Source organism: Balaenoptera acutorostrata, chromosome 11 (genome assembly GCF_949987535.1).
Source record: "Balaenoptera acutorostrata chromosome 11, mBalAcu1.1, whole genome shotgun sequence".
Taxonomy (NCBI): Eukaryota; Metazoa; Chordata; class Mammalia; order Artiodactyla; family Balaenopteridae; genus Balaenoptera; species Balaenoptera acutorostrata.
The window spans coordinates 8,767,518-8,781,095 of NC_080074.1; the positions used below are offsets into that span (position 1 = coordinate 8,767,518).

At 40.1% G+C, this 13,578-nt stretch overlaps 1 protein-coding gene across 5 annotated transcripts in view; it reads right to left on the reverse strand.

Annotated features, from left to right (window-relative positions):
* The window catches only part of TNRC6B (trinucleotide repeat containing adaptor 6B), a 263,020-nt gene that overhangs the window by 76,058 nt on the left and 173,384 nt on the right, over positions 1-13,578 (reverse strand). For all 5 annotated transcript variants that reach the window (XR_009009751.1, XM_007189093.3, XM_007189092.3 and 2 more), the window contains one exon: positions 7,619-7,706. Coding sequence is in view for 4 of the 5 variants with exons in the window: in XM_007189093.3 (XP_007189155.2) it covers positions 7,619-7,706 (88 nt within the window). In the remaining variant the exon portion in view is untranslated. The remainder of the gene's footprint in view (positions 1-7,618; positions 7,707-13,578) is intronic.

Sequence of the window (13,578 nt, forward strand, 5' to 3'; positions counted from 1 at the left end):
GGTTTCCTTTGCTGTGCAAAAGCTTTTAAGTTTCATTAGGTCCCATTTGTTTATTTTTGTTTTTATTTCCATTCCTCTAGGAGGTGGGCCAAAAAGGATCTTGCTGTGATGTATGTCACGGAGTGTTCTGCCTATGTTTTCCTCTAAGAGTTTTATAGTGTTTGGCCTTACATTTAGGTCTTCAATCCATTTTGAGTTTATTTTTGTGTATGGTGTTATGGAGTGTTCTAATTTCATTCTTTTACATGTAGCTGTCCAGTTTTCCCAACACCACTTATTGAAGAGGCTGTCTTTTCCCCATTGTATATTCTTGCCTCCTTTGTCAAAGATAAGGTGACCATAGGCGCGTGGGTTTATCTCTGGGCTTTCTATCCTGTTCCATTGATCTATATTTCTGTTTCTGTGCCAGTACCATACTTTCTTGATTACTGTAGCTGTGTAGTATAGTCTGAAGTCAGGGAGCCTGATTCCTCCAGCTCCGTTTTTCTTTCTCAAGATTGTTTTGGCTATTCACAGTCTTTTGTGTTGCCATACAAATTGTGAAATTTTTTGTTCTAGTTCTGTGAAAAATGCCACTGGTAGTTTGATAGGGATTGCACTGAATTTGTACATTGCTTTGGATAGTATAGTCATTTTCACAATGTTGATTCTTCCAATCCAAGAACATAGTATATCTCTCCATCTGTTTGTATCATCTTTAATTTCTTTCATCAGTGTCTTATAGTTTTCTGCATACACGTCTGTTGTCTCCTTAGGTAGGTTTATTCCTAGGTATTTTATTCTTTTTGTTGCAGTGGTAAATGGGAGTATTTCCTTAATTTCTCTTTCAGATTTTTCATCATTAGTGTATAGGAATGCAAGAGATTTCTGTGCATTAATTTTGTATCCTGCTACTCTACCAAATTCATTGATTAGCTCTAGTAGTTTTCTGGTATCATGTTTAGGATTCTCTATGTATAGTATCATGTCATCTGCAAACAGTGACAGTTCTACTTCTTCTTTTCCGATTTGGATTCCTTTTATTTCTTTTTCTTCTCTGATTGCTGTGGCCAAAACTTCCAAAAGTATGTTGAATAACAGTGGTGAGAGTGGGCAACCTTGTCCTGTTCCTGATCTTAGAGGAAATGGTTTCAGTTTTTCACCATTGAGAACTATGTTGGCTGTGGGTTTGTCATATATGGCCTTTATTCTGTTGATGTAGGTTCCCTCTATGCCTACTTTCTGGAGAGTTTTTAATCATAAATGGATGTTGAATTTTGTCAGAAGCCTTTTCTGCATCTATTGAGATGATCATATGGTTTTTATCCTTCAATTTGTTAATATGGTGTATCACATTGATTAGTTTGTGTATATTGAAGAATCCTTGCACTCCTAGGATAAACCCCACTTGATCATGGTGTATGATCTTTTTAATGTGTTGTTGGATTCTGTTTGCTAGTATTTTATTGAGGATTTTTGCATCTATGTTCATCAGAGATATTGGTCTGTAGTTCTCTTTTTTTGTGACATCTTTGTCTGGTTTTGGTACCAGGGTGATGGTGGTCTCATAGAATGAGTTTGGGAGTGTTCCTCCCTCTGCTATATTTTGGAAGAGTTTGAGGAGGATAGGTGGGTGTTAGCTCTTCTCTAAATGTTTGATAGAACTTGCCTGTGAAGCTATCTGGTCCTGGGCTTTTGTTTGTTGGAAGATTTTTAATCACAGTTTCAATTTCAGTGCTTGTGAATGGTCTGTTTATATTTTGTTTCTTCCTGGTTCAGTCTCAGAAGGTTGTGCTTTTCTAAGACTTTATCCATTTCTTCCAGGTTGTCCATTTTATTGGCATATAGTTGCTTGCAGTAATCTCTCATGACCCTTTGCATTTCTGCAGTGTCAGCTGTCACTTCCCCGTTTTCATTTCTAATTCTGTTGATTTTGAGTCTTTGCCCTTTTTTTCTTGATGAGTCTGGCTAATGGTTTATCAACTTTATCTTCTCAAAGAACCAGCTTTTAGTTTTATTGATCTTTGCTATTGTTTCCTTCATTTCTTTTTCACTTATTTCTGGTCTGATCGTTATGATTTCTTTCCTTCTGCTAACTTTGGAGTTTTTTTGTTCTTCTTTCTCTAGTTGCTTTAGGTGTAAGGTTAGGTTGTTTATTTGAGATGTTTGTTTCTTGAGGTAGGATTGTATTACTATAAACTTCCCTTTTAGAACTGTTTTTGCTGCATCCTATAGGTTTTGGGTTGTCGTGTTTTCATTGTCATGTGTTTCTAGGTATTTTTTGATTTCCTCTTTGATTTCTTCAGTGATCTCTTGGTTATTTAGTAGTGTACTGTTTAGCCTTCACGTGTTTGTATTTTTTTACAGATTTTCTTCCTGTAATTGATATCTAGTCTCATAGTGTTGTGGTCGGAAAAGATACTTGATACGATTTCAATTTTCTTAAATTTACCAAGGCTTGATTTGTGACCCAAGATATGATCTATCCTGGAGAATGTTCCATGAGCACTTGAGAAGAAAGTGTATTCTGTTGTTTTTGGATGGAATGTCCTATAAATACCAATTAAGTCCATCTTTTTTAATGTATCATTTAAAGCTTGTGTTTCCTTATTTGTTTTCATTTTGGATGATCTGTCCATTGGTGAAAGTGGGGTGTTAAAAGTCCCCTACTATGATTGTGTTACTGTCAATTTCCCCTTTTATGGCTGTTAGCATTTGCCTTATGTATTGAGGTGCTCCTATGTTGGGAACATAAATATTTACAATTGTTGTATCTTCTTCTTGGATTGATTCCTTGATCATTATGTAGTGTCCTTCTTTGTCTCTTGTAATAGTCTTTATTTTAAAGTCTATTTTGTCTGATATGAGAATTGCTACTCCAGCTTTCTTTTGATTTCCATTTGCATGGAATATCTTTTTCCATCCCCTCACTTCTAGTCTGTATGTGTCCCTAGGTCTGACGTGGGTCTCTTGTAGACAGCATATATACGGGTCTTGTTTTTGTATCCATTCAGCCAGTCTATGTCTTTTGGTTGGAGCATCTAATCTATTTACATTTAAGGTAATTATCGATATGTATGTTCCTATTACCATTTTCTTAATTGTTTTGGGTTTTTTATTGTAGGTCTTTTCCTTCTCCTGTGTTTCCTGCCTAGAGAAGTTTCTTTAGCGTTTGTTGTAAAGCTGGTTTGGTGGTGCTGAATTCTCTTAACTTTTGCTTATCTGTAAAGGTTTTAATTTCTCCATTGAATCTGAATGATATCCTTGCTGGGTAGAGTAATCTTGGTTGTAGGTTTTTCCCTTCCCTCACTTTAAGTATGTCCTGCCACTCCCCTCTGGCTTGCAGGGTTTCTGCTGAAAAATCAGCTGTTAACCTTATGGAGATTCCCTTATCTGTTATTTGTTGCTTTTTCTTTGCTGCTTTTAATATTTTTTCTTTGTATTTAGTTTTTGATAGTTTGATTAATATGTGTCTCGGTGTGTTTCCTTTTGGGTTTACCCTGTATGGTACTCTCTGTGCTTCCTGGACTTGATTGACTATTTCCTTTCCCATGTTAGGGAAGTTTTTGACTATAATCTCTTCAAATATTTTTTCAGACCCTTTCATTTTCTCTTCTTCTTCTGGGACCCCTATAATTTGAATGTTGGTGCGTTTAATGTTGTCCCAGAGGTCTCTGACACTGTCCTCAATTCTTTTCATTCTTTTTTCTTTAATCTGCTCCCTGGCAGTTATTTCCACCATTTTATTTTCCAGCTCACTTATCTGTTCTTCTGCCTCAGTTATTCTGTTATTGATTCCTTCTAGAGTATTTTTAATTTCAGTAATTGTGTTGTTCCATCACTGTTCGTTTGCTCTTTAGTTCTTCTCGATCCTTGTTAAATGTTTCTTGTATTTTCTCCATTCTGTTTCTGAGATTTTGGATCATCTTTACTATCGTTACTCTGAATTCTTTTTCAGGTAGGTTGCCTATTTCGTCCACATTTGGTCTTGTAGGTTTTTACCTTTCTCCTTCGTCTGTAACATATTTTTTTTGTCATTTCATTTTTTTTTTTTGATGGGTGGTGCTGTATTCCTGTCTTACTGGTTGTTTGGCCTGAGACGTCCAGCACTGGAGTTTGCAGGCAGTGGGATAGTGCTGGGTCTTGGTGCTGAGATGAGGACCTCTGGGAGGCCTCACTCCAATTGATATTCCCTGGGGTCTGAGGTTCTCTGTTAGTCCAGTGGTTTGGACTTGGAGCTCCCACCACAGGAGTTCGGGTAGGACCTCCGGCCTGGGAACCAAGGTCCCACAAGCCCATTGCTGGGGGTTCCTCCCGTCCCCTTAGGTGTCCGTGGTCCCCCACCGGTGCCTGGTAGGTGCCCTAGTTGTGAGGAGATGTGAATTCTGCGTCCTCCTAGTATGCCATCTTGACTCCGCTATCCCTATTCACTTATTAAACAAACATTTTTTGAGTAACACTTTTGCACTGGGCACTGTCCTAGTCACTGGAAATACAAATATGAATAAAATCTCGAGAAACTTAAGAGCCAGTCTAATGGGGTAGACAGAAAGAGATGATTGTAAAGCAATGGGGTAGGCTGAGAGAAAGACGTGGAAGCACGAAGAAGAGGCACCACAAATGTTTGCTGACTGAATGAATGAATGACCCCATTATAGAACCTCTGGCACATTCTCTACCATTCTTTGCATTATAGCACATTTTATGCCTCCTAGTTGAGGTGCTGTCTCTACTGTGAGGTCAGAAACCACTAAGACAGTCACATGGTGAGCTTTGTGCTCGCTCCTTAAAAGTGCTAAATCAGAATCTAATTCTGAAATTACACAATGGTTCAGTATGATAAAACAATATCAAAGGACATGTGTTAAGCCTAGATCCTGTGTCAGCCAATCTAGAACATTTCTGAACAAAAATGAGTGAATTTTTATTGTTCATAGTTAACCATCTGAAATTTCATTTATGGTGTTTTTCCTCTTTGCCGTAACTTTTAAACCAGTTCTTAGTGCAGATGCAAGTACATTGGGGAGACTGTCCAGCTGTATATACGAAATTCTCCGCATAAATAATCCCAATTCACTCTCGAATAAATCCACACCATCTTTTATTTTAAATCATTTTTCTTATTAGTAGGATCCACAACGAAGGTTTACAGATGCACATTTTATTAATCACTTCTAGTATTGACATTTCAGGTTAAAAAACATTGCTATCTATGCGAAGAATGAGGATGAACTGTACATTGCCTAAAACAATCACTCTATTCGGCATCTTCTTGTAACCAGCCTTTGTTCAAGTTCCCCAGTGGCCAGCTTATAACCACGTATTCCCACAGACAGCAAAATCCAATTTTTTTACCAATTTAGTAGATGAAATGTGAATGCCCTAAAGAAAGAAAGCCTTGGGGCTTCCCTGGTGGTGCAGTGGTTGAGAATCTGCCTGCCAATGCAGGGGACACGGGTTCGAGCCCTGGTCCGGGAAGATACCGCATGCCACAGAGCAAGCCCGTGCACCACAACTACTGAGCCTGTGCTCTACAGCCCATGAGCTACAACTACTGAGCCCACGTGCCACAACTACTGAGCCCGCGTACCACAACTACTGAAGCCCGCACGCCTAGAGCCCGTGCTCCACAACAAGAGAAGCCACCGCAATGAGGAGCCCACGCACTGCAACAAAGAGCAGCCTCCACTTGCTGCAACCAGAGAAAGCTCACGTGCAGCAACGAAGACCCAAGGCAGCCATAAATGGAAGGAAAGAAGGAAGGAAGGGAGGGAGGGAGGGAGAAAGGAAGGAAAAGAAAGAAAGCCTTCACTGAGGTTCACTGTCCCATCACTCCTGTTGGAAGGTCAGTGCATGTGGGTACAGGGGCAATGCCCCTGATACCCCAGAGCTGGTGGACCCGCACATCACAACCTTGGTAACGTGGAATGTGGCTGTATCCACCAAGTATAAAAAAAAAGCCTCTGGGTCATCATCTGACATTTTTATTCAGACTCTTTACTGTCATTTTAGGCAGTTCCAACAAGCTCAGATTAGAAGCAGGTACCCTGACAGCATGAAGATGTGACGGTGAGCACGTCACTATTAATAGAACCAGAAACACAATTAAAAGCAGACAAAACCTTAAAGAGCACAGTAGTCTATTACAGCACCAAACAATAATAAATATTCCTTTTAATTAAGTCTTGAAGAAAAGATAAATTACATTTCACATGTTTAATGTGGCAGCGTCATATGCAATCCAATTCAGAAAATATTTCCACTGTTTTTTTTGTTCCAGCACTCCCAAATGATTTCAATAATTCAAAGAACAGAATTATGGGAAACACTCTATCCAATAGTGCTGGGGTAACTTGCAGTGTCCCTTGAGTTCGAATGCCTAGAGTCTGTTTCTAAATCTAGAGTTCCCTCTGAAGCTGGTAACTGTTTCCCCTCCATAAACTTAGCTTCAGTAACCTGGCTCCACAGCAGGGACCCTCAAACCTGCCTCATACTGAGGCCCTGCTTCCCAAGTGCTTCAGGAAGTGATAACAAGAACTAGAGGCAAAGTGATTCTGCCAGGCACTTTGCAAAGGCAGAAATGCAACCGTGCTGAGCCAGAGTCCACAATGAGGTGGGCGAAGTTAGCTCAGACAGTGGCCAGGGCAGAGGGGCACGCTCTTCAGCAGAGGGGGCAGGGCAGGGAGGTCTACCCACTCTGTTCCCCACAACCCTGTCAGGCAAACACTTCAACTAAGACTTGACAGTTGACAGCTGTCAGTCCTATGTCTTTTTTTCTTTTTTATAAATTTACTTATTTATTTATTTTTGGCTGTGTTGGTTCTTTGTTGCTGCGCGCGGGCTTTCTCTAGTTGCGGAGAGCAGGGGCTACTCTTCATTGTGGTGCGCGGGCTTCTCATTGCGGTGCCTTCTCTTGTTGCGGAGCACGGGCTCTAGGCACGCGGGCTCAGTAGTTGTGGCTCGCAGGCTCTAGAGCACAGGCTCAGTAGTTGTGGCGCACGGGCTTAGTCATTCTGCAGCATGTGGGATCTTCCTGGACCAGGGCTTGAACCCGTGTCCCCGACTTTGGCAGGCTGATTCTCAACCACGGCGCCACCAGGGAAGCTCTGTCTTTTTTTCTTTTAGCATCTCTTTTTCCCCAAGCAAATGCCTCAAAGCCATGCAATACTATCTCCCCCATAGCACGAAGCAAGCCCACCAGATCCTCTCTGAGGGAGGTTTCTTTACGGAATTATCAAAAGGTAGACTCATATAAATGACAATGCTGTAGGTGGACCAGAAGGACAACATCAGGGCAAATGGAAAGCTTTGAAAAGTTATTCTATAAGCTTAAGAAAATGGAGATTAATCATGACACAAAGAAGGAAACAGTACAAGCATTTAAGTGTCGGTAACTCTCTTGCTTTTCTCAGTATTGTTTACTGTTGTTTTCAATAAAGTCAGCTATAGCATTAATTTAACATCTACTTTATGGTAACAAATGCAGGTCTTTAACTTTCTCCCACTTTCAAATCTTAAAACTCTTAAGTAAATTAATGCCTCAAGTAGCATTATTAAGATGTCAGGTATCCAAACCAAGGCAGTTACTTATTCTAGATGCTTGGCTATGTAAAGACAGACTTTAATTGGTAAAACCCACCTTCTGAGTGGCTTCTTTCTTCTTTTTATCCTCTTTCTTCCTTTTCTTGTCTTCCATTAACTGTTCTTCCCTTTCTTGCTCCTTCTCTCTGTTAAAGTAATGTCACACCACAAGGTTAAACATCTCTATCCACAGTCTATTTGTGTAGCAAATTAAATGCTTATAGATGGTAGGCAAGGCAACAAACATTTCATCTCTGACTGAGCAGAGCACAGTATTCTACTTAAGCTAGGAGGATACATAAAACTCACCACATTTAGTTATCCCCTTTATTTTGGTTTGTCACCCCTTTTGCAAAACATGACATTAAGTTTGGTTTTAAAGTAACCCATTAAAGAGAGCCTTTATAATATCTTCCTAAACACACACACACACACACACACACATGCACACACACACACACACACACACGAGATTAATGTATTTCCACTCAGCAAAGAACCTGATTTGAATATATGACAATATCGAGTTGGCTTCTGACAATATTCCTCACAAATAATGCAGAATATGACTTCAGTTATGGTACACAGGTATTTATCATAATTTAGGTGTTTTCCCATGACATCTTCAGAGCCGTGAACATAAAACCCTATGTTCTAAATTCCGTATTTTTCTTCTGCATTATTAACACTGTATGTTTTACATGTTTTCTACTTGTGTTTTTAAGGCAGTATTGAAGGTCCCACAAATCCATGTATTCCCTATTGGGTGATTTGACAATTAAGATCATCAGGTTTTGCTCTCCTCAATTAAAATAAAAATAATACATAAAAAAAAAAAATCTAGTTGAAGAAATATGCTGAATCCTAAGAAACTAAGATAATGTAACTTATACCTCACATTTGAAAAATAACTGTAAAATGTAATATTTATTCTATTATATATTATATTCTTACATATACTCTAATATTCTAATATATATAGAAAGCTGTCAACTTCTATGTATTGACTGGGAAAAACGCATAAACAACCACTGGTGTAACCTTGTGGTGTAACCACAAGGCAGGAAACTCCAGACGCCATGCTTATTGAATTTCAGAGCTGGAAGGAGAGTTAGGGATCCAGCTCCCAGTTCCCAACCTCTGAGCAGATGCTGCCTGCAGTACTTGTGATTTTAGGTGATCGGACACCGAGTCCACGGTTTCACAGGTATCACCTAGATAAAGGCTAAGTTAAACGTCAGAGAAATTAAAGAAAAATGTTGCATGTTTGCAGACATGACAAAGATCACAAAGATGGTCCTTGAAGGACTCAAGTTTGGGGAGTGAAACTCACTCAACCTACCTAAAAGGAACTGAGGACCCACACTGAGGCACACTCTCATGAATAGATAAGTAACGCTTTATTTATAGAAAACAAGAACTAATAAACAAACAAAAAATAAGTGTTTACCTACATATCAAGTTTTCAGTGGTTCTTTCTACATTCACAAATACTGCCCTTTCTCTTTCTGTACCTCTGGCCGTTAATATACAAAAGCCTAAAGTGCACGATTCATACTCCAAGGCAACTTCCATGAACACTTCAAAAATAAAATCAAGGAAGAGATTTTATTGTAATTTCCTTAGGTTTAAGGCTGGATTTCTTTGGAGTCAGATTGTGTGTCATCAGCCTAAGTGTGAAGTTCTTGGTGAAAATCCACTTGCAGCCGTGGACTGCTTTAAGAAAATGGACTTATGAAAATTGGCAAGATAGATGTTGACCATCTAAGGTAGGCTGGCCACAGATCCTGTTATATTTGGCTCCTAGGGCCTCTCGCTTCCTCTGGCCGCAAATGGAAGAAGATGGGGTTCCTCATGACCCAGTTACTGTAACTTGATTTCCATATTTTAAACTAAAACTTACTACAGAAAAAGAGCAACCACAGCCTGAAAATCTCCTGTTTAAATATTCAATGCTCTAAAGAGCATTAAGTTGCAAAACTAAAAGTTTATTTTTTAAATGCAATGTAAAAAATAAAAAGCAGTCTTTTCTTTTTTTTTTTAGAATTGTGTGATCCCTTTTATATATTACTATTTCAAAATGTCAAGTGATAAACAAACATTGGAAACAGAAAATAAAGCAGTAAGTCTTTAATGAAACACCTTTTTAAAAAACAACTAACCTTTTCAAATATTTTTTCCTATAAACAGGTAATTCAGGGAAAGGGATTGAAATTTATGTTCACTACAAGCAGATTTATTTCCAAAACAAATATTTTTCAAAGCTTTCCAGGAGACAGGCTGTGCTTTCACCCTGATCTTTTACTCTGTGTGTTGGTAGAATTGAGTCTTCTCTTTAAATTTCACTTCCTTAGGAAGAATTTATTTTCCCAAACCAAACCTGACTTAAAAACCTACCATTTGCTTAATAATGAGTCAGAAAGTGTGGGGTTCACGTTTCTTCTAATTCAGTTGTGCTCTATCTTGGCTGCACATTAGTGCCATTTGGGGAGCTTTAAAACATCTCTATGCTGCATCAGAGCCTAACAGGGGTGAAGAGGGCATCCATGCAGGGAAGGCAACTATGGTGGTGGTGATGGGAGATCCATTACATATGGGTGATTGACCAATAAGTAAGTATATTAACGATGATGACAATCAGGTTTCTCACTACTGAAAAAAGGAGTTACCAAAACAGAAAAGGAGAAATCTCAAATGAACCCTGTAGCGTTGGATCAGAATTAGTTATTGGCACGAACTCATGATTTTTAACACATAGAAACAGACATAACAAAAAAAGTAGATGTAACTTTGTGTGCCTATATGTGTATATTTCCTTCATGTATGCAAACACACACACTTATTGTCTAGCTCTATCACTGAGAGGGCTTGGGAACAAGCAACGTCCAAATACTGTAGGTATGAACACACCTCGAACCCAGATTATGTCTTCTAAATACCATTCTTTACTAAGAGAACCAGAGTTCTTCGGAAAAAGAGCTAATTTGGGGGCTTGAACATGGAAAGTACAAAATGAGCCTGGAATGCCTATTTGCCAAGAAGCAAGGAAATCGACAAATGATGGGGCACATCAAATGGTCACAAAGGCTTGAAGGGGCTCCTACAAGCTAAATCTGGGACAATATGACAATAAAAATAAGTAATGATAGTAACAGATTATAGGCCATTGCATACAGGAAAACATCAGTCTATACAGATAGAAATAAGTAAATGAATACATTGAAAACGACAAGGAATGTAATAGAGTTTTAAAGCATCACACCATAAAAATACGTACTGATTATAAAAGAGAAAATAATAATCATACAGAGGAGAAGCCTGGCAGACACTACCTTAATCAATAATCTATGTGAATATCGTCAATAATGGGACAAACTGAGACTGTGAGTCACCTGACTGGATGCTCTGAGAACACAGCATCACTCCTGTGATACGTGTAACCTCAATATCATCACGAGGAAACATCAAACAGCCCCAAACTGAGCGACATTTTAGAAAACTACTGGTTTGCAATCTTCAAAAGTTTCAAGGTAATGAACACTAAGGGAAGATTGGGGAAGTGTTCCAAATGGAGGGAGACTAAAGAGATACAACCACCAACTGCAAAGTGTGATCCTTTTGCTATAAAGGCCATTACTGGGGCTAGTGTTAAACCTTGAGAAGGGGCTAAAGATTAAATGGTAGTCATGTATCAGTGTTAATTTTTTTGATGGTTTTATTGTGCATATATAGGAGAATGTTCGTGTTTTTTAGAAATACACTAGTATTCTAATTATTGGGGAAAGGACGCACGTGATGGGACACTGGGTCGGCAATTTATTTTTAAATTATTAAGGGAAAAAAGTGTTGTGCTTTTTTTCCCCCAAAATCATAGTTGTAACTTTTCAGTAAGTTCAAGATTGTTTCCCAAAACAAAACACCAAAAAACAAACATCAGCAAAACCATTACCCAGGCAGTACTCCAGATCAATTACATAGGAATCAGTGGGTTTTTTCCCCAAGTGGTTCTAACATGTAGTTGCAGTTGAGAACAACTACTCTAAATTCCTGTGCTAAGCCTACACTTTAAAACATATCTATTTATACTTCAAAAATCAAACCTCCCATACAACAATCAAATACAAATGGCAGGGACTAGGTGGGTCTCACTTAACCTTCAAATGCTTCTAGATCTAGCAGCAGGAGAAATCATTGATACTTTCCCCCATCTCTAAACACACAGCCAGATGCAAGTGTAAACACTGTAATCGAGAATAAATCTACAATGATAAAAAGCCAAAACTACTCTTAAAAAGGTCCAAAGTGAAGAAAATCAACAGTTTCCTTCTTTCTTCTTCTTCTTCTTTTTTTAACAAATAACCATTAGTTGCAAGAAGTATGTACAAGTGAGTTTTTTTTGAGAAAGGCAGTATCTGAATAAAAGGGGAGATTATCCAACATTCACCTGAGCTGAGGCAGAGCAAGACTCCTGTTTTGCAAGCAAGTTCAGAACACTGAAGAATAACGATGTTGACATTCCTAATAACCTGCTGCTTCTCACATCCAAAGCCTCCAAGGGTCCGAGGCCATGCTGGGGATGTCCAGAGCTGTAATATCCAGATGACAATCCCCTAGAGCTGACATCCAGGGCCATTCACAGTACAGTTCCAAATTCTACACTTCCCTCATCCATTGTGCAGACCTGACACAAAAACCTTCCTCCTTTTTGTTGCCCGATGACATCTTACCCCGTTGTCAAGCCCTAGCTCAATATCCATCTGCTTCAATAAAGCCTTCCCTGACAACTCCAATTCATAAGAAACTCGCCCTCCTCTGTACACCTCACCACCTCTGCCGTGCCTCTTGTCTGGTCCTCGAGGGGTTCCAAAGCAGATGCTATCAGTCACTGGCAGCACCAGAGCATGTAAAATGACTTTTCTATAGCATGGCTGCTTTGACCAGGGCTCTGGGAGGAAGAGCTGGGTTGGGGGCTCCTCTGTGTCTCACTTCCCTTCTACCAGGATGCCCAGGAACTGACCCATTTTTTAACAAACATCTATGAGCCAGGCACTTTCCTAAGCACTGGAGATACAGCAGAAACAAAACCAAACCCCAGCTCTCGGGCGGGCTTACGTTCCAGTGGGGTAGATAGGCAACAACCAATATACAACAAAGTACATGTATCAAATATACATTTCAGGTGGCAACAAGGGCCTCGAGGAGGACAGGGCAGGGTGAGCTGAAGGAGAAGGGTTAGAAAAGGCCTCTCTGATAAGGTGGCCTAGGAATGGAGACCCACGAGGCGAGGGAGATGCGGCTATCTGGGAGAGAGCACTCCAGGCAGAGGGAACAGTAAGTGTGAAGGAATGACACGGGGGTGTTTGGCAAGGAGGCTGGAGCAGAGGGAGTGAGGGAGGCAGCGGCAGATGAGGTCAGAGAGGGAGCAGGGCTCTCGTGAGAGTGACTGCACTTTTCAAACCAACCGGGACACATCCCCTGATAACTGAGTAAGGAATCAACCTGGGACTGGGGTGCACACACATAAACCAACACTTCCGATACCTCTAATTCTCACCTTCAATGAAAAGGCCCATTTCTCCCCTCCAGGTCAACACTTCCAGAGCGCCTGCTTCTGTCCTCCCAGGGGCTGGCACGCCTCCCTCAGAGCACCCATCACACTGCGGAACAGCAAGCCAAGTAGGTCTACGTTTGCTACCAAGGAAGTCTCTGGACGCAGGGGAGTTGCCCTTCCTCTTATCATATGCACTGAGCACAAATACCAGGACACACTAGGCCCTCTACTAAGTGTTACCAAAACGCATGATTACGGAGCAAGCGACACTTTCCTATCCCTTCCGTGGGACACGTGTTCAAAAGAAAAGCCTCAAAGCACCTAATTAAATCACTTAACAAACATACGCTGAGTTACTATTATGTGCCAGGCCCTGCTCTAGGCACTGGGCATGTAACAGTGGCCTCAGGGGCTGACAGTCTAGACGGAGACAGACACACACATACACAACGCCAGGAAATCATTAC